The sequence below is a fragment of the Siphateles boraxobius genome, unplaced genomic scaffold (assembly GCF_051911475.1).
Source record: "Siphateles boraxobius isolate OS27281-9 unplaced genomic scaffold, OSU_SipBor_1 61, whole genome shotgun sequence".
NCBI classification, from domain to species: Eukaryota; Metazoa; Chordata; class Actinopteri; order Cypriniformes; family Leuciscidae; genus Siphateles; species Siphateles boraxobius.
The window spans coordinates 7,820,081-7,847,527 of NW_027509188.1; the positions used below are offsets into that span (position 1 = coordinate 7,820,081).

At 40.0% G+C, this 27,447-nt stretch overlaps 1 protein-coding gene across 2 annotated transcripts; it reads right to left on the bottom strand.

Moving 5' to 3' along the window:
* Window positions 1–10,084: 10,084 nt before the first annotated feature.
* LOC143718297 (guanylate-binding protein 4-like) lies at window positions 10,085–21,722 on the bottom strand. Of its 2 annotated transcripts, none has more exons than XM_077209353.1 (10): window positions 21,605–21,722; window positions 20,060–20,252; window positions 19,834–19,964; window positions 18,963–19,072; window positions 16,515–16,705; window positions 16,075–16,317; window positions 15,689–15,969; window positions 15,189–15,401; window positions 14,975–15,077; window positions 10,085–10,795 (listed from the first exon to the last, which is right to left on the bottom strand). In XM_077209353.1, the coding sequence occupies exons 2-10, from the start codon at window positions 20,232–20,234 to the stop codon at window positions 10,353–10,355; spliced, it is 1,890 nt and encodes a 629-aa protein (XP_077065468.1). In that variant the 5' UTR covers window positions 20,235–20,252; window positions 21,605–21,722; the 3' UTR covers window positions 10,085–10,352. The 2 variants fall into 2 exon arrangements, with proteins under 2 accessions (XP_077065468.1, XP_077065469.1); XM_077209354.1 differs by having other exon boundaries at window positions 19,834–19,961; window positions 21,605–21,720.
* Window positions 21,723–27,447: the final 5,725 nt, after the last annotated feature.

The window sequence follows — 27,447 nt, forward strand, 5'->3', positions numbered from 1 at the left end:
TTTCTCAAACGGAAGGACTATTCCAAAATATTTGTTGGGTAATTGTGCTTAAACAGTACCATTGAAGACATATCTTCCTGGTCCCACCAGGGATGTCTAAACCCCCAAAGGCTTACGTAGTCGCCTTCCTAATACAATCAATCCTGCCACCACAGGAAAACATTTAAGGGCCATACCATGAAAACCTGGCTTTTTCCATGTTTGAGTGCTATAATCGGGTCCCTGGTGAATCTACCAACAGAAAACGTGAGAAAGGACAACCCAGTAACTTTTTCTGGTAAGGCTTTCTTTTTATAATATTACATATAACATTTGAACTCTCTCTTGAGAAACTTGCATCCCCATCCAAGACGAAATCACACTGAATCACTGAAAACGCAGCCACTAGAGTACTTAGAGAGTACTAGAGTTCTTACCAGAACCAGGAAGTATGACCATATTAGCCCGGTTCTGTCAACACTGCATTGGCTCCCTATTAAACATCGTATACATTTTAAAATATTGCTGATTACTTACAAAGCACTAAATGGCTTAGCTCCGCAGTACTTGAGCGAGCTCCTAACCCATTATAGTCCTTCACGTCTATTGCGATCTCAAAATTCTGGCCAGTTGATAACACCTAGAATATCAAAATCAACTGCTGGCAGTAGATCCTTTTCCTACTTGGCACCAAAACTTTGGAACAATCTTCCTAACATTCTCCAGGAAGCAGACACAGTCTGTCAGTTCAAATCTAGACTAAAAACACATCTCTTTGGCTTAGCATACACATAACACATTATAGATTGCTATAATTCAATGTTAGGCTGCATAGTTTAGATCAGCCGGAACCGGGAACTCTTCCCATAAATCCTGATGTACTTTGTACATCATAAGAAGAATGGCGTCTACACTAATATTAGTCTCTCTGTTTATCCCGAGGTCTACCGCAAACCGCCGGATCCAGGCCATATCTAGATCTGAGGAAGGACCATCACATGGACACGACGACAACGCATCCCTGAAGTGCCAGCCTCCTCAACACTGTGAAGGCCTAATGGACACCTCAACAAACTCATCTCCATACCGGCGTGATGACTCCGATCCCTAACCAGATGAACTGGATAAATATTGTGAAAGTTCTGATCCAATCTGACTTCTGACCTATTATGCCGCCTAAATCATAATCATACACTGTTCGTTTTTTGGCCAAAGGAGGACTGGCCCCCCGACTGAGCCTGGGTTCTCCCAAGGTGTTTTTCTCCATTCTGTCACCTGATGGAGTTTTGGTTCCTTGCCACTGTCGCCTTTTTTTTCGCCTTCAATCGCCATTGGCTTTTGGCTGGCTTAGTTGGGGACATTTAACATTTAATTTTGAATTTAACAATACTATTACAACTTTACTTTCCTGTTATCTCTGTAAAGCTGCTTTGAAACTATTTGTATTGTAAAAGCGCTATATGAATAAAGGTGACTTGACTTGACTTGAATCAATCACCTGAGTACCTGAAATTCAATCAAAAATCTATATGGTTTAATGTGAACAATTATCATGCAACTATGCATGTTTGGTATCAGTTGAAATGTCTCAGTGCGACTGGTACAATGGTTTCATCCCCAAAATAGTAAACCAAAAGGTAATAAAGTTTTTAGAAGTTTAGAGATATCTTGCTTACAGAAGAGGGTGGGTCTTTCATGCGAATGCCATCCTGCCCTCAAAAGGTTTAAACTCTGGAGACCATGATTAATGCAGGTTTCTGTCGTGGTCTGAATATTCAAAGAAATGTCTCAAGAGGCTCAGGGCAATTTGTAATGAGATCAGCCCGTACTGCTGAATGTTTTTCAGACACTCAGCATTATGCGTCAGCATCCTATCTCCTGTTGTTTGTCTCCGGGCCTCTAGAGGTCACCTGTGTTCCCCTCTGCCTTAGTTCTTCCTCGTGTGTCCTTGTTAGCGTTATCCAGGTCACCTGTGCCTTGTTTCCCCTAGAGTATTTTAGCTGTGTTTTTTCCCCCTTGTTCCTCACTCGGTTTTTCAGTCTTGGCTATACGTCTCCTTCCAAGTCCTTCCAAGTCCTTCCAAGTCCTTCCAAGTCCTTCCAAGTCCTTCCAAGTCCTTCCAAGTCCTTCCAAGTCCTTCCAAGTCCTTCCAAGTCCTTCCAAGTCCTTCCAAGTCCGGTGTTCTTAATTATTTGATTTTGTTTTTCCTCCCCTCGTGGAGTTATTTTATTTCTCTCCTGTGATTGTTTGCATTATCACAACTTTTAGTAATTCCTCTTTCTGAGAACTTTTGTTGGAATTTTTTGACTTACAAAGTACCTTTTTTTTATAAATCTACTTTGCCTGGAGAATTGCCTTGAGTGTTTCGCTTGGGTCCAACTTTACCTCCTCCGTGGCTAAGTGATAGATCTCTCAACTCACCTCACCTGAGACCAGAGTTTGAGCCAGGATTGTGACAGTTATGTATACTATTTTCCTAAACAGGTAAGCATCTTTTACTCTTTACCTCAGAGCATTTGATGTTATGTACTGATCATCTTTGAATTCATTCTCTAATTGGCATGATGCTTTTACCTCACTAATAATAAATTGTTACATTTGATTTTATTCTGACTTACTCTGAAATTAATTACTTTAGTAATACTAAAATTACTATGGAAGAGCTAAAAGTAGCCGTGACTAGACTAAAGACAGGCAAATCCGCAGGGGCGGCTGGCTATACTGCTGAATGGTACAAAACCATGTTTGATCATCTGGCCCCGACTCTACTAAAGGCATTCATTTGGGTAGTACAAAAAAGGGAGAACTTACCCTCATGGAGAGAAGCAATCATTTCCGTAATTTCTAAAGAGGAAAAAGATACATCGGAATGTGGAAATTATCAGCCTATTAGTGTTCTGAATGTTGATTATAAAATATTTATCTCTATTTTAGCACGAAGACTAGAAAAGATTCTCCCGGATCTCATTAATCTGGATCAAACAGGCTTCATCTGTCAAAGGCAAGCATCTGATAATATTAGAAGGACCCTGTATGTTCTTAGCCATGTTTTCAAATCACAAAGTGGAAGCTGTTCTAGTGAATTTAGATGCGAAGAAAGCCTTGACTCCGTAAGAGGGAACTTTTTATATAAAGCATTGACAAAATTTAGATTTCACAAGAACTTTATTGAAATGATTAAGAAAATGTATGATAAACCTTGTGCAAGGATTAAAATTAATGGGGATTTATCAGATCCATTTCAATTAGAGCGAGGCAACAAGACAGGGATGCCCCATCTCTCCACTTCTATTTGCCCTATTTATTGAACCATTGAGCCAATGGATTAGGCAGAACCATTCAATTAAAGGGATAGAAATGGAGTCTGGAGAGCATAAATTAGCTTATGTATTGTTATATATAGCCAGATTCTAACATTAAATTATGATCCACCTAGACAAATTCAAGAGAATATAATTTAAAATAGGATACTAAAGCAATTAGTTACTTAGGAGTAAGCATATCGGGAGACTATTCAGATTTATTTGATTTAAATTATGACCCTTTGATTAAGAAAATAAAATCTGACCTAATTGGAACCCTATCCCCCTATTCAGCCTAAGTTCCAGAGTTGACTCTGTGCGACTGATTATTCTACAAAATTTCCCAGAATAATGCTGCTTTCACACCAAACACGAATGGAGCGTCAAATTCGTGTCCATCGCATCTAGTTGGACGCTTGAACATTTAGAATCCATTTGTGCGTCCAGAGCAAATAGGACTCGTGTAAAAGCAAAAGTTTGAAGCGAAATTGACGCGCGTCTGAGGCGAAATCCGCTTCTTGTGGGAGGGGCAAGTGCTAGACGGTTGTCTGTTGATGGCTGATGTTGATTGAGCATTCATCGAGAGTCACTGCTCTGTATTTGCTCTGGAGAGCAGAACAGCAGCGTGAGGGTCATTGTTCGGCGTACTTGGGTCCACCAGACCCTCCGGAGGCATTCCCACTATGGCGAGTTTCACCACCCACTCCAGGTCGCTACTTCCGCCTGTCACCCGCCCAGTTTGATGACCTGTTGTCCTGAATCGGAGTGAGGATCACCCTCGCCCTCACCCACCTAACCTGTTGTTTATTTTTTTAATGATAAATGGAGCCAGCCTCCAAAAATTATTAACCTGTCTTGTGAATTTATTTTCTCACACAACACTGTCCAGACACGAACTATGTTCTTATGCACTAAAGTATGTTGGTTGTCTTTACATTAGAATAATAATGTTTCATATAATCTAGATTAGATAAGGAATAAATAGCATTCAATACAAAATGAATATGTCTCTTATATTGAAATCAAGTTTTTATGTGATAAAATATTAGCTTTGTTGTGCATTAGAACCACACCAGGCATTTATTCATATTACAAAATAATTTATTGAGGCCAAACATATGAAATAATTCATTGACGCCAAACATATAAAATAATTATAAACTGAAAAGCCCCTGTCCCCGTTTATTACGTCACTTCACCGCGTGAGACGTCACCAAGCGGCGCAAACAGATGCCAAAGTTCAGACTTTTCAACTTGGGCATCAGACGCTAGTTTGCGTAAAATGCGTGAATGCCCCAAATAAAATCATTTGCGCGTTAGAGGCGAATTGGCGTCTACCGCGCCACGCTAAACGCGTCTTTACATTGACTTAACATTGAAATGACTCTCGTCAGACGCTCTATTCGCGTTTGGTGTGAACGCACCTTTAGATTTAAAATGCTAGAGTGAAAGAAAGAAAACAGTGGGTTATTTCTTCCATGCCTACAATACTATGACTAGTATGTGGCCAAATTAAGGCCATTAGGCTGTTGGAGTAGTCCAGTATATTTAGCAAAAGGGATTGAAATAGAGCGAGGGATGATGGATGAGTCCCCGTTATCTGCCCTCATTGCAGACAACAAGCTAAGAACTAGAATGAATAAGGGAAAAAAAACATGCATCAAGGTATCATTTAAAATTTGGCATCTGACAATAAAAATAGGGGGTTTGAATGACGCATCGAGAATATTAAGATGGTGTGTCTTCGATACTGATTTCATCCCAAACAGAATAGACAATCGATTTAGTATTTGGGCTCAATTAGGAATCTCAAGTTATCACACTCTTTTAGACAAGGGGGATCCCAAGCTCTGATTCACTAAAGGAGAAATTTGGGCTTAACCAAAGCGACTTTTATAGATATCTTCAAGTTTGGCATTATATCGAAAGTAAAATTAAATCCGGAGTACTGGCAAGAGCTGAGTCAGGAATAATAAAGGTGTTCCTAGCAGTATCCAAGGCTCAGCCATGTAAAAAGATCATTTCAAAGTTGTATAACGGTTTTTTCCTAAATCTACCCGAAAATACTTTATATGTAAGTGTGGTGAAATGCATTTTCATTGGGTTGCCGCTTTCTTTTCAACCACGCCCCTAGGGAACCAATTGTTAGGTTTTGGGTAGGTGAGAGGGGAGGGGAGGTGAGGGCGTGTAGGTATTGCCATTTGGCACTTGTAAAGGTATTGTATTTTAATTGTTTTGTGTTTTAGGTGTGTGAACCACTCTGTGAGCATGCTGGTCCTGTGGCTTGTGGCTTTGCATGGCTTGCAGCTCTAACACTGCTGTTTTGCTTTAACTTAGTTTTGCTTTAACTTAGTTTTGCTTTAATTTCGCTTTAACTTAGTTTTGCTTTAATTCTGTTTTGTTTTGATTTAGTTTGGCTTTAATTCTGCTTTGCTTTAATGTATGCGTTTTGTGTTGTTGCATTTATTATTTTTGTGTTGCATCCAACTTTGTGCCTTGTTTTTGTTTTACATTTATGGGTTTCGCATTCACTAGCTTTGTGGTGCATTCCGTAACTTTTGCATTCCATAAACTTTGCATTTCATAACTTGTACTACAATCAAATAGTTTGTTGCAAATGAATGTGTTGTATTTATTAGTAGTTTTGTCTCGACCCTGGGTTGTTGTGACCAGGCTGTTACTTGTAAGGAGAGTGTTTTTGTTTCCTAATCTTATTTTGTCTTTTCTTCTTTCTTTGCTGGAGCTGGGGGCCTGAAGGAGGCAGGCTAGCTGTTCCTGTGTGGCATTAGCTCCCTTTTCACCAAAGTGGTCTGGATTTGCAGTGAGTTTATGTGGTGTGGTACACGTGTGTGGATTTGCAGTGAGTTTATGTGGTGTGTGTGTGTGTGTTTCTTTTCTTGCAGGTATTATTGAACCCTGGCATCTGGCCTGCCTCCCAACTAGTTAGCCCCAGTTCCTGTTTATTATTTTTCTGTTTGATTAATTTAGTCCACAGTACTAGTGGCTTGTTGTAGGTGGTCCTTTATGATTGCTCAATGGAATGAGACATTTAAAAAAAAAAAAACATTTAATTGTTTAATAAAGATTTATATTTTTCTACCTAGTATCCACGTCTCTGGGTCATCTTGGGAAAACAATCGAAACTGTGGGCCTTAGGGTCTTTCCCGGGTAGTAGATCCCGGGTGGTGTAGTCGCTGCTTTTCAGTAGAATAATTGGGTATAACTTTTTAAGTCATGGTGCCCTTGGTCACCACATAAAGGACAAGAGGATAAAGAGAAGGAAACTAAATATTTCAAATGAAGACTGGGGGAAAATTTGTAAAGCACAGTGGCAATCCACAAGTTCAGCCACATGGAGGGAATTTTGTTGTAAAAACGTTATTAGGTTTTATACAACACCATCACAGAAATCAATGCAAGGTTACTAACTGCTGGAGATCATGTGGGGAAATGGAAGCGAACCATTATCATATTTTTTGGGAGTGCCAGAAATTGAATCAGTATTGGCAAGAGACTAAAAGAGCTCTGGAGGCTGTCTTTGGGGTAGAGATTGACTTTATCTGTGAATTGATATATCTCCTCATAGAGGTGGAACAGAAAGGATAAGAAGTTATTGTTAATTCTCCTAGCAGCTAGTAAAAAAGTAATTACCAGAAATTTAAAACCAGACTCACCCACAGTGAAGGAGTGGATTGATATAATACATAATTATATATGTATATACTGTATGTGATTGAAAAATTATCTTTCTCCTTAAGAGCACTAAGGGAAGACTTCCTCCAAATATGGAGTAAATGGATTGATTACATTAAACCAGTACGCCCAGATCTCTTTTGAAAGGTTATTTTTCTTTTACCTTTGGAATATGGCAACTTTTCGAATTTGCAAGTAATAGCAATTTGTTTCCATGCCTGAGAGAATATGTGACCCGTCACAGAAACCAGGGACACAAGTCGGCAGCACAACTTTCGAGCAAAATGAGAAAGAAGAGTTTTTTTTCAAAATTGGTGATTTTCAATTTTTTGGAGAATCTGTTAATTGAAATCACGAAGAAGCCTCTCCATGTTTGAGATAGCAGTATTGGTATATTTAAAAGCTTACATTTTGAGGTTGAAATCGGCTTGTTTTCGGAGATTCTATTGCATGCAGTAGGGGCGTGGCGTGTCATTGTCTGTGTGTATTTCCATACTGAATAACCCGGCGCTTTTGCCCCCGCCCTCCAAGTCAACCACATGGCTACTTATTATGCTGTGCTCTGGCCAGCTCTCTCTGATATCAAAATTCAATGAAGATGGATGCCGCAAAGATTGTCGCAGACGAGATGAACCGTCTGGCAGTTACACCGAAAATGTTTTCGCCGCACTTCGTGGGCTCGGGAAACTGAACCGGAGGTATGGGCGCAGCGCGCTCGCCCTCAGTGCTTCAATACGGCGGCTCGGCTCGCTGACAGCGGTGGCTGGCTGTTTCATATGTGACGGAGAATCGAAATAGAGGATGCAGTTAAGACCTTTGCTGCTGCGATGAAGGCCTGCCGTGCGTGTTTCTGAAATGTAAGTTAAGCTTCATTTGCTCTTTAGTCGTTATTTAAGATGCTGAACCTGCTGATGATATAATGTGCTTGCGGACATTTCATTTGTGTGTGTATACGCACATAAGAAAGTGGTGTAAAGAGATTTGCAACAGTAATTTGAGGAGGTGAAATGTGATTATTTGGAAAATTGCAGAAATGACTGCTTAAAGAAAAATGCCAGCAGGCATTTGCCTCCTACATAAACTTTAATATTGTTGACATTTTGGGCACACGAGCGTTGCGTACTATTTGCGCTATAGATATGTAGGCCTATGGCTTATTGGTCTTTGTTTGTTGTTGTTGGTTTTGCGTTATATGTATATGGCATATTGGTCTTTGTGTGTTGTTGCTGGTTTTGCGTTATACTGTATGTATATGGCATATTGGCCTTTGTGTGTTGTTGCTGGTTTTGCGTTATATGCAGGCTATATGGCATATTGGTCTTTGTGTGTTGTTGCTGGTTTTGCGTTATATGTATATGGCATATTGGTCTTTATGTGTTGTTGCTGGTTTCGCGTTATATGCAGGCTATATGGCATTATTGGTCTTTGTGTGTTGTTGCTGGTACGTTGCAAATAGAGGGGCAGCACAATTGTTTTTCGCCTAGTGCGGCAGAAGTGCACTCATTCGAAGTGTAAAAAAAGCTGTAAAGCACATGGAGGAGCTTTACAGGGGGTATGGCTTATCTAAATGAGATGTAAATGAGCCCTATTGTCACCCCCAGCAGCAGAGACAGGTGAGAACTGCACAATCTTTAGCTCGTTTTCTCCTCTTTGAGCTTTTTTAAGTGCCTACTTTAAAATAGCCACAACTTCTCCAAATATTATCAGATTTCCACATGTTACACATCGTTGGAAAGCTTGGATATTACACTCTCAGAATCTATGAATAACTCAAAATGCCCCAGAACCGACTTGTGTCCCTAGTTTCCGTGACTGGTCACATATACACTCTGTATTGACTTTTTTTATTTTATTTTTTTATTTTTTTAAATTACGATTATTAATAATACTGTTTGGGTATATATAGGGAATGCGCGTGACGTCACCGTCAGCTGGCGTGATTGAGGCCACGCCCACTAAGTGGCAAAAAGACTGAGCGGCAGCATTGGTTTTGAGCGTGAATGCCGTGAAAAACACATCTAAAACGGGAACGAGCTTAGCGATTGACTGTACAACTACATTTGACAAGAAATCTGAGGTATATTTTTACAGACTGACGAAAGCTACAGAACAGAGAAGCAAATAGATCGCTGCAATTCATAGAAACAACTGGACTCCAGGCAGCGAAAGGTGGATTTGCAGTTAGCATTTTTGTGTCAATATGCTGAATTTAGTGGTAAAACCATTCTCTATATATTGTATTGTTATATATTGCAGTGACAACTCATCAATCAAATATTTACCACTGTATATTCTGTATAATTTGACATTTTTAAATAAACACTGACAAAAAACTATACAAGTTTTAAGTCTAGACGATATGATGATATATATAACATTGATATAAGTGATCACCTGGATTTAGACCTGCCTATATTGTATTTATATAAAGCGTTCACAGGCAAATTTGCTGTATGTATTTCCCCGGTGTCAAAATCAGGCACATATAAATGTCAGGAAACACGATTTCTGGCTGCATGTCAATATCCATGGATCACTGGATCTTTAGTAAGTTGTAAGGAACACTATATTCAGTCCAATCTTTAGTTTAAACTGATAATCGTTTGTTTTACTTGCATTTTCGCAGTTTCCCCCTATTAAATCCAGTCACGCAGCTGCTCTTCTGCCACTCAGTCCAGCTGAGGGGGCGTGTTCTGGCGGGAAAGTGACGTTAATGCATTCCCTCTATATGTAATTGCGTGTACTTACAAGTGTCTTTGATTTACGAAATTATTGAAGGCCTGCTTTCTGTGTTTTTCCTCAAAACGGAAAATAAAAAATTACAAAAAATAAAAAGAGCTTTTAGTTTAACACTAGCAAACCTTACATTGCATATTGTGAAAATCACCTTTAATGTCATTATTTTTATTGTTTAGTGTAGCATGCAGAATTGGTAGAAGAGAAACTGACAAATCTAATCACGTAATTATCTCATTATGTGTCTCAGTAATTTGTCTGAATATTGACAGTTAGTTTGTTTGACAGTTGTTTGACACATAGGTGCAACGTTACTTACAGTTAACAGAATGTTTAAAAGGGACCATCAAAATAAAGTGTGACCGAATCACTAATTAACCTTATTTGTCACTGTTTAATTAATTTGCAATGTCAAATAAACATAACAACAATTATGAAATATCATATATCATTTTAACTGGACACACAAAACATGCTTGTGAATTTAAATTTCCTAATCCATCATATCAAATATCACTAAAGTTCATATGAAGATAATGAGATCGATTGTATTGTAAGATTGTACCTCTATATATCTATTCTGATTGCACTGTTCAATTACAATCCTTTGATGAGTTTGGTGATCACAGAATTAAAGCATTTTTACAAGATACAACATCCACTGGAAGAGTTTTCATTCATCTCCTGTATGGCCTCCATTTGTTCTTTATGTTGCTTCATCATCATAGCCATAGACTCCTCATGTCTCTTGTTGGAGTTTTCTAACATCTCTGCAAACTCTCTAGCTCTATTACTCTCAGCTTCAGCATTCTGTCTCTTGAACTCTTCCATCTCCTGGCTCATCCTGTCTGCCTTCTCCTTAAAGCCCTTCTCCAACAGATCAGCCTGCTCCCTCAGTTTGCTGTCCATAGCACGCTCAGCCTCCTCTCTCTGGAGCCTGATCTCCTCATCCATCTTCTCCTTCATCTGTCTCATCCTCTCTTCGTTACTTCGCCTCTCTGCTTCCATCTTCTCTACAAGTTGTCGCTGCTTCTCCTCTTTAGCTTTGATTTCCTGCTCCAGAAGGGCTGATTTCTCTGTTTCCTCTGGTCATTCATTGACAAAAAGAGAAAGGGGGAAACAGATGCTTTATAGATACTCCAACTATGAGACAAAGAGTCTTTTTTGGTGTAAGACTGATAAAATATTGATTTTAAATATGATTCACATACTAATACACCTTTTAAGAAGAACACTTCCTTCCATTGTCAACTTCTAATATTTTACAAAAAGTGTTTATTTTCATCTAAATTGCAAAATTGTAAATTTCAAAAACTTCATTAGCATACTGAATGTGACATTTGCTAATGTAGTTCTGGCCTTGTGAGTTAGAACTGAATTTGAACTCTTTGGCTTACTTATTTGATCATTAAAGGGATAGTTCACCCAAAAATGGAAATAAGGCCATGATTTAGTCACCCTGAAGTTATCCTATGTGTATATGACATTCTTATTTCAGACGAATGCAATCAGAGTTATAGTAAAAAATGTCCTGGCTCTTCCAATGGGAGTCAATGGGTATATTTTTTTGGAAGTCCAGCAAAGCTCATCCAACCATGATAAAAGTGCTCGACACTGCTCTAGGGGGTTAATAAAAGCCTTCTGAAGCAAAGTGTAAGTGTATGAAAAATATAAATTTTTAAAACTTTATCGACTAAAATAACTAGCTTCCGGCAGGTGGACGTACACATCGATTTAAGGCGAAAGACTAACCCTTGAACTTGATGCACAACGTAGTGATAAACACGGTTGCCCAGCCCTGTTTGTTTGAACCGCGAGAGGCTTCAAAGCTTACGCTACACCTATATCCTACGTCATACATCAAGTGTTACTCTTTTGGCGCAAGTCGACTTGCGTATGGTCGTCTGCCAGAAGCTATTTATTTTAGTCGATAAAGTTTTAAATATGGATATTTTTCTCCGAAATAAACTGGATGAGCTTCGGGCAAATGTAAAATTCCTGAAGGATTATAGAGGAGCATGTCTTCTCGCTTTCAAGGAAACATGGCTCAAGAAACAATACTCTTCTTCCGACTTGGAAATTGATGGATTTGGGGAACCCTATCGTTTGGACAGAGATCCAACTGTGACGGGTAAATCACTTGGTGAAGGATTATGTCTGTATGTTAACAAAAGTTGGTGTAATACAGTGGTCGTTAGGGAGACATGCACACCTGACATTGAACTCTTATCTGTTTCCCTACAACACTATTACTTACCAAGGGAGTTCCCGCAGATATTTGTTACGCTTGTGTATATTCACCCAAGAGCTAATGCTGACATGGCCGTATTTTGTTATGGGTAATTTTAACCATTGTAAAATGGGGAAGTTCCTGTCAGGTTTTTACCAGTATGTAACCTGTTTTACACGTTATATGAAATGTTTGGATCATTGTTATGGATCTATAAAGGGAGCATATAAATCATTTTGTAGAGCTCCCTTAGGAACATCTGATCATAATGTTGTGTATTTGGTTCCATTATACAAATCGGCAGTTCCCCTTCGAGGGAACTCGCACTGCGACGTCGTCGTGACGACACTATGGGGAACGTCCTTAGCGTAACGCATCTGAAGTATGAATGAAATCTGTCCAATCCTGATTGGTGCTGCGTCATGACGTAGTAGATGACGGCACAACCGGAAGATACAAAGGGACGCCGGCACACACACACATTAGCTTTTTTGCTCTTCAGCAAGCGCACTGTGTCAAACTGTCTGTCCTTTTTGGTGTTGTTTGTCCCATAAGAATTGTTCTAAATAAGCTGCATTGCAATATAGAATAGTGGCTCGGATCTCGCGTTTGCCGAGGCAACGCGTTGATTACGGGTCTACTCTGCAATAAAGATTCTGTGACTTGATCTCGCGTTGTCGAGGCAGCACATAGATTAAAAGTCGTACATTGCAATACAGAATCTAGTGGCTCGGATCTCGCGTTTGCCGAGGCAGCGCGTAGATTACGGGTCTACTTTGCAATAAAGATTCTGTGTGTGTGCGAGGCGTGAACAGTCAGCTCCTGAGGGTGCTGGCTGTGTTCATTGAGTAACATCTCGACGCGCACAACCGTGCGTTTTCGGGTGTTTCAGCCTCGCGCTCGTTGATTTTGTTCTCGAGAGATGAAAACCAAATATATTGTGAACGACTCGAATCTCGCGTTTGCCGAGGCAGCACGTAGAGTACGGGTCTGCAATGAAAGGGACACATGCGATCTGTGAAATAATACTGTTTGGGTGCAAGGCATTCACAGTCAGCTCCTGAGGGTGCTGGCAGCTGTTCATTGAGAAATATCTCGACGCGTATATCCGTGCGCTGTCGGATGTCAGACCAGTTGTTGGTGTGCTTTGGTTCACCCAAGAAAGGGCTGCCTGCATCTAAACAGACAATCAGCAATTGGATTGTCCAGGCTATAGCCGCGGCTTATCAGGTGTGCAATTTGCCTTCACCTATGGCCGTGAGGACTCATTCCACCAGGGGCATGGCCTCCTCGGTGGCCAGAAAGGAGGGCTTCATACGTTTCTACAGTCTGCAACTCCCCGTGATGCCTGGCGCCAGAGTGCTCGCGTCCTAAAGTGTGCCTGGTCTCCCAGCTTCACACTAGGGCGGGCGTGATTAAGGTGTGGCATAGTGGGCATTACGTTCCCCATAGTGTCGTCACGACGACGACGCAGTGCGAGTTCCCTCGAAGGGGAACGTCTCGGGTTACGACTGTAACCCTTGTTCCCTGACAAGGGAACGAGACACTGCGTCGTCGTCCCGAGACGTTTTTAATAATGCTGCTCTGGACCAGAATAGGATTAATGTTGATAAGGATATGGTTTTAAAACTTTTTCGAGGTGTAAGAGAGAAAAACTCCTGGACCGGATGGTATTGGAGGCCGTATTCTTAAAAATTATGCGGAACAACTGGCAGATATTTTTTGTTTCATTTTTAAAAAGTCATTGAGTCTTCATGAGGTTCCTCATCTTTAGAAGGAGTCTATTATTGTACCTGTGCCTAAGAATAATGTACCAAAATCTTTAAATGAGTTCAGGCCAGTAGCACTTTCGTCTCTGGTAATGAAAACTTTTGAGAGGATTGTGAAGGATGCGCTTCTGACCACGGTACAGGAAAATCTAGATCCGCTTCAGTTTGCCTAAAGGTTAAGGCAGGGTTGTTGATGATGCGATAAGTACCCTATTAAACATGATTTTGGAAACTTTTGTACATTTGGTTTTCATTGATTTTAAATCAGCCTTTAATTGTATCCAAACTCATATCCTAGCAGAAAGGTTAAAGAGTGTTCATAATATTGATTTTGGATTGATATGTTGGCTGATGAATTTTTTAACCAATAGGTCTCAACGTGTGAAGGTAAACGGTGTTTTATCTGATGTACCATAGGCTTCTAAGTGATTGACACTTGTTCCGAAAAGATATTAGTGGCTCAATCCTAAATTTATCAAACGACGAGAATACTTTTTGTTCACAAAAACAAACAAAAATAATGACTTTATTTCAACTTCATTTCCTTCTCTGTGGGCCTCGAGTCAGTTCACTAGTGTAATAGCGTAGCTGAATCATCTCGTTGCTTGATAAACTCAAGATTGAGCCACTGTAGTCACTTGGACTATTTTAACGATGTCTTTAATAACTCTTCGGGGAACAAGTTTCAATCCCTTAGAAGCCTATGGAGGAGTGATCCAGCTCTCAGATTTAATCAAAAATATCTTAATTCATGTTCTTACGGGGTTCAAACAACATGAGGCGAACAACGAGCACACTTAACAAAACAAAATGCTGACAAACAACGATGCCATTTTCATCTTGGCTTCAACAACAACTGTATAAGAAATGTGTCTCTTTTACAACAAGCACTCTTTACAATTTGTGAATAGATCACCTTGCAATTCTATTTTGATGTTGGATGTAGTTTTGTGGTTGTTTTTAAAAACATTTTCCTTGAGAAGTCCTCAATCCTTCGTGTCTGTGTCGCAAGTGTGGTTATGTGATGTCGTTATGAAATTGGGAAGGCAAATTAATTGTTGGCCAGCCCTAATAATAATTTAATAATAATAATAGCCTTTTAATAATAATAATAATTATTATTATTATTATTTAATGCATTATTGGGAAAACGAGTTAATTATCGTTTTCTTCCCTTGATAATATCGTCATAGGCAATATCTCTGGCTATCGTCGATACACAAAACTATTGTCTATTAGCACAACCCTAGACTTAAGATTCTTACCCTTAATCTTTTTTTCCTTCTCAGTCAGTTTTTTGTCAGCCTGCAGAATTGCTTTGGAATCCACAGACTTCTGCTTCAGGAACTCCTCCAGGACCCCTTCAGCCTATTACATACAGTCATATATAGATTTTTTTATCATTATGACAATGATCATATTTCTGTAATGTGTAGTATGTGTAATAATGAGGTGTAATACGTGTAATATGGGTAAGACCTTGACTTCTTTATTGGCCTGGTTGTTATAATTCTTCACAATGTCCTCCAGATCCTTGCAGAAGAGATCATAGCCACCAGGTTTGGCATAGAAACCCTGCTTGAGTTTTTCTGTCATTGGTTCCGAGAGCGATGACAAGAGATCCTCACATCGTCTCTTTGAAACTTGCTCGTTTTGGCACAGGTATCCATCAAAGAGTTTCTTAATGTTTTCCTAAAAACATGACATGTAGAATTTAAGTAGCAGTTCCCAGTTTTATACTGCATCAGAGTAGATTTCATCTATGTACACTCTGACTTCTCTTCATACCATTGAACCCCAGGAGAGGACAGTGAAATAATCACACTGATTATTGGGTTTGCAGTATGTATTCAGGACCAACAAAGGGCCAGAAGAGAGATTACATTTTTCAGTTGGTTGCCCAGTGTAACTGAGTCAACAGTTCACAGCATCACCCTAAATGAACTGAAACTGAAAATCTATGAAGAGATTCGGTCTACCTCTAGAGATTCCAGGTACTTCCCGTCAGTGTCCCTGAAGGAGCGCTTCATGAACGTTTGTGTCGCCATACTGCTGAGATGTTGGTGTTCTGAGGACACTTCCTTCAGTTCCACAGGGAAGGAGTCCTTCAGCTTCTCCATTCCACTCTGGTAAACCTGAAGCCCCTCCTTCACTGCAGACTCATTCTCAATCATTGCCATGGCGATCACAGCGTTCTCTAGACACGGCACAGCCCCACTGGAGATGGTGTCCACGTACATTTTCACCAAATGACTCAGAACTTCAGAGAAGGAAAGAAGTCAAACAACATACGGGAAAGTTATTGAACAATAAACAGTCATCTGTAAGTACACGCAAACTCTAAACAGATTTATTTTTGAGTCACCTCTTCCAGTCACTGTGATTCCATCCTTCAGCTTCTTCACATGGCTCTCATGAAAAACAAACTTGCAGAAACGATCTGTGATATCTAGGAACTCAGAGGAAAGATCAGCAGGATTCAAGCTTTCCAAACGAGACACATCCTCTGGGGCGGTTGGAAATGGGAAAGTGAAGCACGTCCTGGAAGGGAAGAATTTTTGGATGCACTCCCTGGGCAAGTTGAACTCCATCACTTTTTTTGATGTGCCTAAAAGAAATGAGCACATTCTGCAGATCCTCTCAATTAAAATATTATTAAACTATAAGTATTACCTTATAAAAACTATGAATTTTAAAAGAGTAATACAAAAGATCTGATGACAAACCTATTGACAAAAAACTAGTCACACATTGTGATAGTGATTGTGGGGGCTCTAATAATATTTTAAATTATTATTAAATTACCATGTTTGAGCTTCAGAGCAAACTCTAGGTACTCATTCTCTGTTGCGTCTTTGCCATCGATCTTTCGTTCAAGGGTGAAGTCCCTCACAGCCCAGATGAAACTAGGGAAGAACTTCACAAACTCGCTTGAATCGTCCTCATCCTCATCTGATGATTTGACCTTAATGCACTCTGTTAGTTCAGTAACAAATCTGACAGTTTGTTGAGGCATATCAAACATGTCAAGAATGTCAGGTGACTGTTAAACAACAACCAATGATTCATGGTCTAACAAAACAAATATGTCATTCCATGAAGTACTAAGCAAACTCTCAACACCATTGCTTATATACTTTTTAGTATCACAAAGCCTAGCTATGAAGGAAGCAGATAGATGTAGATAAGTAGGTGTAAATAAGTCCCCCCCCCCACCTTTTTTGTGCCTTTCTCAATAAATAAACAAAACCCAATGCAAAATAAACCCAATTCAATTCTAATAGACTGTACCTGCACGTTACGAAAAAAAACATATGTATAGCACCTTACAAAAAAGAGACATCTCCTTGTTTTGCCAACAACATCTTTCATTTGAAAGTCACGTTTCTAGTATCTGTAAATCGTCATTCTTCCATCGTAAAAATATATCGGAATTACGACATATGCTCTCAATGAGAAATCCGGAACAGTTAGTTAATGCGTTCATGACATCAAGGCTACATTATTGTAATGCTCTTATGGGTCATTATGGGCGTGAGCATTGCCCTTCATGCATAATTAAAAAAATACAGCTGGTCCAAAATGCAGCCGCTAGAGTTCTTACCAGAACCAGGAAGTATGACCATATTAGCCCGGTTCTGTCAACACTGCATTGGCTCCCTATTAAAAACATCGTATAAGTTTTAAAATATTGCTGAATACTTACAAAGCACTAAATGGTTTAGCTCCTCAGTACTTGAGTGAGCTCTTAACGCATTATAGTCCTTCACGTCTATTGCGATCTCAAAATTCTGTCCAGTTGATAATACCTATAATACCTTTCCCAGCGCCCAACCCACCCCCCCTCCCCCTCCCCCCAGTCGTGAAAGTCTAGTGGCTGAAAGCTTCTGGTAACATTAAATTCAGGAGAGAAGACCATTCTAGAGAAAGAGTAAGTAGAGAGTTTGAGTTTAAGCACGCACACGTTATATCTGAGTGAGAGCAGATAGCCATGAGACTGTATATTTGAAAACGCACGTCCAGTGTGCGTGAGTGAAGGAAATCGAGTTGAGAGATTTGTGCTTGCACATTACTTGGCATTAATGCTTGCGCATTAAATAAACAAAAAAAAAGGTTAAGATAATCGTGTCTGAAAGCTGCAATCGATTTTGTATAGGTTAAAATCAATGGAGAATATCTTGTATTTTTCCGTGGGTGCTCGGGGATGTACTCGTTACATCATAAGAAAAATGGAAGAATTAATCTCTGTTAATCCCGAGGTTTACCGCGGTCCGCCGGATCAAAGCATTATCCAGATCTGATGAAGGACCTGCCACTGGACACGACGGCAACGCAGTCCTGAAGTGTCAACTAGTCCCTCCCTTGTGAAGACCTCCTTCCCTTCCCTCTGTACAGATAAAATGTTATCAAAATGATTCCAATTTGCATGGATACGTGACAATAATTTCTGTATTATGCAGGCCAGACAAGTAATTTGGTAAGGTCAATTTGTAGGGAAAGACTAGGCACCTGCACACATATTTATTCAAACGTGCATACCTATAGACTGAACACATAATATGCATCTTTGCAATGAAAGTGAATCAATGAAAAACAAACTTTATTCTAGAGCTGCTGTAAAGCCAAAACAATCTGTTACTTCAATCTCCTATTATCACTGTAAAGCTGCTTTGAAACAATCTATATTGTTAAAAGCGTTATTTAAATGAAGGTGACTTGACTTGACGTATTTCTACTCATTTGCAAAACACTTTGGATAAAACTATCAGCTAAATGACTTGATAGTTATCAGGTTGTCAGAAGGACTGATGATTTGACCTTAATGCACTCTGTTAGTTCAGTAACAAATCTGACAGTTTGTTCAGGCATGTCAAACATGTCAAGAATGTCAAGTGACTGTCAAACAACAACAAATGATTCATAGTCTAAAAAAAAAAATGTCATTCCATGAAGTACTAAGCAAACTCTCAACATTTCTTAAATACTTTTTAGTATCACAAAGTCTAGCTATGATGGAAGCATATAGATGTGGATGTAGGTAAGTAGATGTAAATTAGTCCCCCAAGCTCTTTTCCCCCTTTGTGTGTCTTTCTCAATAAATATTTAATAAAACCAATGCAAAATAAACCCAATGCACTTACTCATAATAGACTGTAACTGTACATGGCAATGTGGAGCAAGAGACATCTCCTTGTTTTGACTACAATGTTGTGATGTATTTGTACTCATTTGTCTAGGTTGTCAGAAGGATACTGCAGCTCCTCTACAGCCCTGTTGTCAATCGTCCCTCGACTGTTGTAGACCAGAGTGCTGCTCAGTAACACACCCAGACAGAAGATGTTGGTGTCATGCTTTGAGTCTCCCTGAGAAAAGAGAAAGACAATCATGGATTTAGAAAAACTGGAGGTTAATCTCAAAGAAAGCTGCTCTATTTTAATAGTGTTAAATAAGTACAAATGTGTCTTTACGTAAATGTGTTGCATCAATCCATTTTTTTAAGAAAGTGCATTCACTGACTCCTATTAACAACAAACTAGAAAGCTATTAATTTAATACAACATGCTGAATGTGACATTCTCTCTGAATAAGGGTATCTCTGCTCTGAAAGTGAAAGTATTGTTTAAAGGGATAGTTCACCCAAAAATGAAAATTCTGTCAGTATTTACTCACCCTCATGTTGTTCCAACCCCGTAAGATTTATCAAGCGACGAGAATACTTTTTGTGCGCAAAAACAAACAAAAATAACGACTTTATTTCAACTATTCATTTCCTTCTCTGTTGGCTAGTCAGTTAACTTAGTGTATTCTCTTCGTTTGATAAACTTAAGATTGAGCCACTGTAGTCACTTGGACTATTTTAACGATGTCTGTAATAACTTTTCGGGGCCTGCAAGTTCAATCCCTCAAGAAGCCTATGGAGGAGTGATCCAGGTCTTAGATTTCATCAAAAATATCTTAATTCGTGTTTCGAAGATTAACGAAGGTCTTACGGGGTTGGAACAACATGAGGGTGAGTAAATACTGACAGAATTTTCATTTTTGGGTGAACTATCCCTTTAACCATTGAAACTACTTGTGACATTTGATGCTTTTAGTTGTTTCAGTACTTCGGTTTCAACGTCACCTTGTCCACGTCTCCGAGTCCCTCTGTGTCCAGCAGCACCAGAGTGGTTCCTGCTTTAGTGGGGTGAGACACACACCACATCCAGATGCCCTTCGTCTTGGACTCGATGGTGTTGCCCAACGCGAATCCTGCTAATGCCACACCAAGAAAACAAAGACTTGTATGCATGTAACTGCATGTTGTTTCTCTTAAGCTTTTGGATGGGCTCAGCACTGTTAGTTCTAACCTGTTTGTTTCCCTGCGAGGCGATTCATCAGGTAGGACTTCCCGGTGCGGTAGAGACCCACCACGGCCACCACCACCACTGGCTCCTGGATCTGCTGCAGGATCTGTAGTGCTGACTCCTGCACACACAGCTTCCCTTCTGACCCAGTGTCAATCAAGCAGACTGGTTTATCCATGATCACTGGAGAATACAGCTGTCCAACAGATACACACATTTCAAATTCTTCAAACTACTGCAGTGTATTAGAAGTACAAGTCTAAGATGGAGAAATATTCCAGTAATTCTACCAGATACCAGATGAGCAGCTTTTTCTTTTTCTGTTTCTGTAAAGTGCCTTGAAACATGAAGCATTATTCAGTGTGTTGACGTAATTTACAAATGAAACGGGACAGGGAGGGACATATCGAACAGCCTCTCTCCTTTTTTAAACGCCAATAGCGTTTTGTTTATATCACAGCTCGACCAGAGCTGTTAAGTTCAGTAAAGCCTCAGTTACCTCCTAATCTCTAACCTTTTCTCTTCCTAATCTCCTCAATATCGATTTAAAATATAGAATTCTGAATTCAAATGGGTCCGATACATTTTTATTAAAGATTTATATTTATTATAGATCATATATGATCTGCTCTGTGATGTTATGTCTCTGGACTTAAGTCATACCAGGTTTCATTCACTCCATTGGAAAGCATATTTACACAGAATCATCCCCTATATAGTGCATTATGTGCCATACACCATGTAGAAAATAGTAAATGTTTGATCAAGTGACCAATTTTAACCACAGCTTCAGGGTGGGGTGGGACGCTCCAGATTCTAGAAAGCATTTGATTGGACAGAAAATCTGATGTGAAGCTGAAGTGCAGAGTGATGTCTTCAAAATCATTTATTCATATTGGCGGAAGTGAGAGACTGTACGTTTTCAACGCTTATATCTTCAAAATGCAAATGTTGTCATTGTTTTGGAGCACACTTGCTTTTGGATAACAATAAGAGTTTCATATTCATACTAAAAGCCAAAAAACTTCCATTTTGATTCCATAGGGATTTTAACACTATAGAGAATAAAAATATGTAAAGAGAAACAGACAAAAGCCAAAGAATATACAGACTTGTACACAAACACAAACATTCCTATAAAACCCACACTCACATAATGCACACATTCACAACAAATCACAAACAAGCTGAATGAGGTGCATAAAAATGATGTAAGCTTTGTGTGCAGCTACCATTTCAGCCTTACTGGGTTGAGTTGATGATCAAGGTCAAGTGAAGCTGTAACAAGACATAGCCCTAAACTTTATCAAGACATGTCAAGGTGTATAGTTCACTCATACCTACTCTTACAGGCAAACAGGCAAACACACACACACACACACACACACACACACACACACACACACACACACACACACACACACACACACACACACATTTAAATATGACTTATGATGACTCTACATTTGTGTAATAGCTTTTATTTTCACAATATTTTCTATCCGCTGTAATACCAATTTAATCCATGGATGAAGGAATGTCACTTACCTTTTTGCTTTACTTAGGGTGAATTCAGGTTGATTGTGACACTTTTTTTCAGCAGCTCAATCTGAGTTGAATACATGTTGTAGCTTCCTGTCATTCTATCTGTATATCTTAGACACTCTTTCAGGAGCGGCTTAGCTCAGGTTAGGGGATGTTCCTTTTATTGACTGAGCAAACGGCAATGTGAAGTTCAACTCTTGGTTTCACTTTCAAAATCAGCCACTGCAGGTACAAGAAACTTTGAGTCTTCATAGAATGTGCAACCACAACAGGCATCCCAACCTGCAAGAAGTCATTGTGTTGTCAAGGTGTTGTTCGGTTTTGTTGTCAAGGGGGGGGGGGGGGTTTGGGTTCATGGCTTCATGAGGAGACACACACGCACATTTGCAAATAACATTACAACGCGCAGTACAAATAACAATCCTTGTGTCTTCAAAGTTCACATGGAAAGGGTTTAGATTCTAAAGTCTCTGAAATATCAAACTGCTCCCATGACCTGACATGCTGAGCTAAGAGGTTGTTAGAGCCATGATTATGTTTTTTATTTTACTATCAATAAATAATTCAGTTGATAACAGCCATGGCTCTTGGGATTCCATGCATAATGTTATTACAGTATTATACAGTATATACAGCATCATATGACTTTGTGACTTATGTGACTTGACTTCTTTCATATTTGCTAAACTTTTGCAACATTGACATTATTTTATTACTGTGAAGCTGCTTTGAAACAATCTCTATTGTATAAAGCACCATATAAATAAATGTAATTTGACAGTTATCACTTGCGGCAAAATCTCCCAATAGCATCTGGCTGCAGACTTGCACTCTCAGACACTTGCGCTTCCTCTGCAAGTGTCTGAGAGTGCAAGTCTGCAGCCAGATCGACACCTGGTTTCCGCTGCCTGCGACGCCTGAGAACAGCTCTCATTGTCGTTCAAGAATAATTGCCATAAGTATATATATATATATATATATATATATATATATATATATATATATATATATATATGTAATAAATATATACCGTCTATCTGTCAATATATGATAATGTTATACACTAATTTATACAAATTTTAATCTATTATAAACTAAATTATGTTTATCTAAGTTACTTGTGCACAGCTCACTCTAGGCTTCACATTAACAATACAGCCTAACTAGCCAACCATGAAACCACTCACTGTCTTGAATACATAAACTAAACTATTTGATAGAGTGGTATATAAGCTGTCTTATATAGGCCTATACTGTCTTACCATGGCTTACACGTTGAAACCACTGTATAGTTTACCGTACCCGTTTTATTTTTGGTGGTGAAAACATTGTTATTAGCAAAATACGTCTCATGAAGCGTATTGTAAAATACAACATGTAATTAATAAATAAAGCAACACTGGGAAGGTCATTTTAATAAAGCAGTCGTTTTCCAAGGTAGGTGCATTACACTATTTTACAGTAATTGTAGCTGACTAATAGGGGCGCAAACACATCCATACATATTTTTCCTTCAAATAAACATTACAAAGTACTGCTCTGAAACAATTTGTGCTGAGAAAACGAGTACGGAGAACGAGTACTGCGTAATATCTTACGCTATGGGGAAAATCTCTTTTCCACGAGATATTGAAGCCAAAAATTATCCTTAATTTTGAATTAATTTAAAACGCGTTGCAGCAGCATGCAGACATAGGCAAGACGGCTTGTGTGCCTATTGGCTGACCTGCGGCAACAGCAGCAGCCTATCGAGAGAGGCCCTGCATGACACATATCCAATGGGGGCGCTTCGCGCCCACTACGTCCATCCCGCCGAAATAGGCATGGCCTTGACCTATAAACAAAGCTCGACAGGCTGATACAAACTGTTTTTTCCATCGCCGAAGCGAACCAGAGCATGTTGTAAACACGGCAAGATACACAGTACTCGTTCCCTCTCTAGAGAGAACCGAGGTTACGTTAGTATCCGAGTACATTCTCTTACGAGAGGTTCTCTCGTACTGCGTAATATCTTACGCTATGGGGAACACAGTGTAAAACGCCATGCGTACTGCGATCCGACACCAAAGTCCCAAGGGCAGTAACCCGGGGCTCATATAGTGCATAATCACCATGGACTCACAGAGAGTCGGAGAAGAGAGGCTGTAAGCATCATTCTCCATAAATAGCATCCTACAGGAGCTAATCACGTTAACAGTGTACCACGCAGTCAGGGTGAACAACGTTCAGCCTGAACTGGGTAGCAGTACGGGTCTTTCAATACCCATGGAGCTGTTCTATGGACCAGCGAACGATGCACAAGCAAAATTCAGCATTCTGAGCCGGCGCAACGGGGCAGATAGTGCTGATTACTAGACCGACAGAAGCTTGGCCTGTAAGGCGGGAATCTCTAGGCAGGAGTGGAACAAAGTCCTTGTTATGCAAGTCACAAGTAGGTCTCAAGTCTTTGCCCTCGAGTCCCGAGTCAAGTCGAGTCAAAGATGAGGCAAGTCCCGAGTCGAGTCAAAAGTCAAAGCCAACAAGTCTCAAGTCAAGTCCAAAGTCCTACCATTTTAGTTTCGAGTCATTTCAAGTCCTCTTACCACAGAAATAAAATTTATACAAATCATGTACGTCTGTAAGATTTGTATTTATTTAAACCTCTTTTTATACAAAGACATTAATCAAATACAGTAAAAAACAGAAAATTTAATTTTCACAAAAAATTATTGTATTTCAACAGCATATTGCACTAGAACAATGCACATTTTCAAATCCCTATTTTTGTAAGCATTAACCAACAAGGGAGACGTGCGTTTACTGTCTCGTTGATACAGTAAATATGCAGCAGCTAGCTAGTAAGTTACGGTACATCCGATAAGGTGCTTAGCATTCGTTAAAAACTTACCTTTCTTTGTGCAACTTCAGGTGTCGAACAAAGTTGGACGTTGTGGCAGCTCCGTCTGTAATCTTCGACCTGCATATTTTGCAAATTGCAACTCTTTTTTTGTCGACTACCTCGTAATTTTTATAGCCAAACGAAACTATCTTCGTTATCATTTTGCCAACTGGCGCGTTGTTGCTTGTTGCGCTTCATTGGTTGTCTTGCAATGTGCCTGCTTAGATGCTGTCGAATCAAAACAACATGGGACTACAGTGATTGGATGTCGTGCATGCAGCGCGCGTGCTCTCTGCATGCATACAGGTGGTGCACATTTTTTTCACAGATGCAGATAAACTGAGAGCGGCGCGGCCGTGTGAACATTTTTTTCCCCAGTATTCATCAGAAGTAGCAGGTCTTCTCGAGTCAAAAGACGCAAGTCCAAGTGAAGTCACGAGTCATTGATGTTAAAGTCCAAGTCGAGTTGCAACTCTTTGTACATTTTGTCGAGTCGAGTATGAAGTCATCAAATTCATGACTCGAGTCTGACTCGAGTCCAAGTCAGATGACTCGAGTCCACACCTCTGCCTTTAGGTTATAAAACCTTATAAATGTAGACGGCGAGGCCCAGCCTGCCGCCGTACAGATATCCTGCAAGGTAATCCCGCTAGACCACGCCCACGACGAGGCTACGAAGTGTAAGTCAACGCTATGGCCTCGACTATCCACCTGGATAGGCTCTGTTTTGACAAGGCTAGTCCCTTAGAACACCCGCTAAACAAAACAAAGAGCAGCTCAGTCTGTCTGAAAGCAGACGAGCGGGACACATAAGTTCTCAGTGCCCTAACAGGGCAAAGGAGACTCGCGTCCTCCTCCTCATCGTGAACCGGAAGGGCGGACAGGGAAATCACCTGGGCCCTGAACGGTGTGTTGAGGGATTTAGGCACGTACCCGTACCTTGGTTTGAGTATGACCTTCGAGTCACTAGGCCCGAATTCCATACATGTCGCACTCACCGATAGCGCTTGTAAATCCCCAATGCGCTTCACTGAAGCGAGAGCCACAAGAAACACTGTTTTGAAAGACAAATGTTTCATGTCTGACAAATGGATTGGGTCGAATGGGGCACCTTCGAGCAGATCAAGAGGATCCACAAAGGAATTACATTTTCTAAAGGGTTGTTGTTAACATGATATTTTCGGGGGGAAATGAGCAGTAGTCACTAACAGTGCAGCACCCGTAGACTACAGTTTAGAGGAGTGCACGTTCGCAACGGGGAAAGCATGAAGCTTACTTGACAACATCAGTTCATATATCAATATCGTAAAGAATAAAAATAACCTTAAATAATGTATGGTTATCTGCATCTTTCCGTCTCTTATGTATAGTTACTTTTTAAACACGAAAATCGCATTCAGCATGACACGCAAGCGGTTGCCGTGGTAATGAACAACCTGCTTGTTAAAGCGAATATATAATCCTGTATCTGAGGCAAAATTACTAAATATGCAGCGCAAGTTATATATTTCTAACTCCAAAGAATTAGCCAATGAACCAGCTTATGAAATCTTCTTCAAGGCTTTGCTGGTTGCATTTGAGGTAACAGGTCATGGGGTTTCTCAGATTTTGCTTGAGACCGGTATAAGCATTAGCCTCGATAGTAGTCGTGTATCCTTCATTGCGTATTTTTATATTTTTAATATATCCCTCCACTGCATACTGTAACCCCTTTTGCCTCGATCTGGAGGATATCTCAGAGGTATTGCTCGAAAAAATGCCACTGACACGCACGGATATATCTCTTCCCGTCATGCAATCTGTGGCGCTGGTCGTGTTTGACCATTTGTTTGACGGGCGTAGTAACAATAACTAGGGGGCGTGGCTTTTGCGAACGGTCAATTACATCAAGCTCTGCGATCTTGAAATGCGGATATCGCGCGCGCCATATCACCGACAATAGAACGGTTATCCAAATTACAAAGTGAACAACACTCGCATTACAGTGTGTGCATTCACACAAATACTTGTTGGTATCTACCTTTACATTAGTGACAGTAACTCGGCTGTTAGCTGCATAGCTAATGTTACAGCCACATTCTACGTGTAACAAGCTAGGTAACCATAAACAGTAAAGCAAAACAATTATATATCATTAGTTGACTTGTCCGAGGTTTGTAGCTGAGTCAAAGACAGGTGGTACTGATCCAGACTTTATTTTCAGACGTTCAGAAAGCCCAGCTCTGTATTGACCCAAGTCGAGGAAACAGTCGTAGTTGAGATGTTTGGCGCAGACATACAAAACTTTGGGAAGTTGTGTCGGCGCATTTCCAGAGAAAATTAAATTATTCCACTGGTTCCTCTGGGGCTTGGATGAAGGAACTAAAAAAATACTCCTATGTTCATTTGTACATTCTGTTATTGAGCAACGGCCGTGCTTCGCTCGTTCACACGCCATGATGTCTCTCAAGGAAAAACTCAAATCGCGCTCGCGGGTTCGTACTTCCTAGCTAATTTTCTCATGTGCGGGTCAAATTCTCTGGGCGGGAAAAGCAGAGAAAAGGGAGGTAACCTTTCCCTGTATGACGTCATAAGGGGGAAGATTCAAGATCAGCCCGTCTGAGTTTTCATTTTCTCAAAGGCGGAGAAAGATAGTCAAAGCCCGGTTTACAACGATTGAAATTTCTAGACACTGGGGGACCATACACAGGCTAGGGGAACTCATATTAATGTTAAAAAACCTCAGAAAGTGAAAATTTCATGTCATGGGACCTTTAAAGTCAATAATTCGAATGAAATGCTGGAAACACATTTCCGGTTTATTTGTGTCGATTGCAAGTACAAGTCTGCCGCCGGACCCTTCTCAAATATCCACACGCAGAAACTCATAGAAATGTCCGCTCCTCCTACTTGTATTGTATTATTATACAACCTATTATAAACATCATGTTGCCATCCTTTGGTCAGTCTAATCCAATGTTTACAGAAC

Excerpts from the sequence above, each read along its gene's own strand:
- LOC143718297 (XM_077209353.1), bottom strand. The coding sequence starts at position 20,234 with ATGGATAAACCAGTCTGCTTGATTGACACTGGGTCAGAAGGGAAGCTG. Across the intron at positions 16,318-16,514 it reads TGCTCTGAAGCTCAAACATG|GCACATCAAAAAAAGTGATG; the intron begins GTAATTTAATAA and ends CATTTCTTTTAG. Across the intron at positions 10,796-14,974 it reads GAAGGAAAAAAAGATTAAGG|AGGAAACAGAGAAATCAGCC; the intron begins GTAAGAATCTTA and ends ATGAATGACCAG.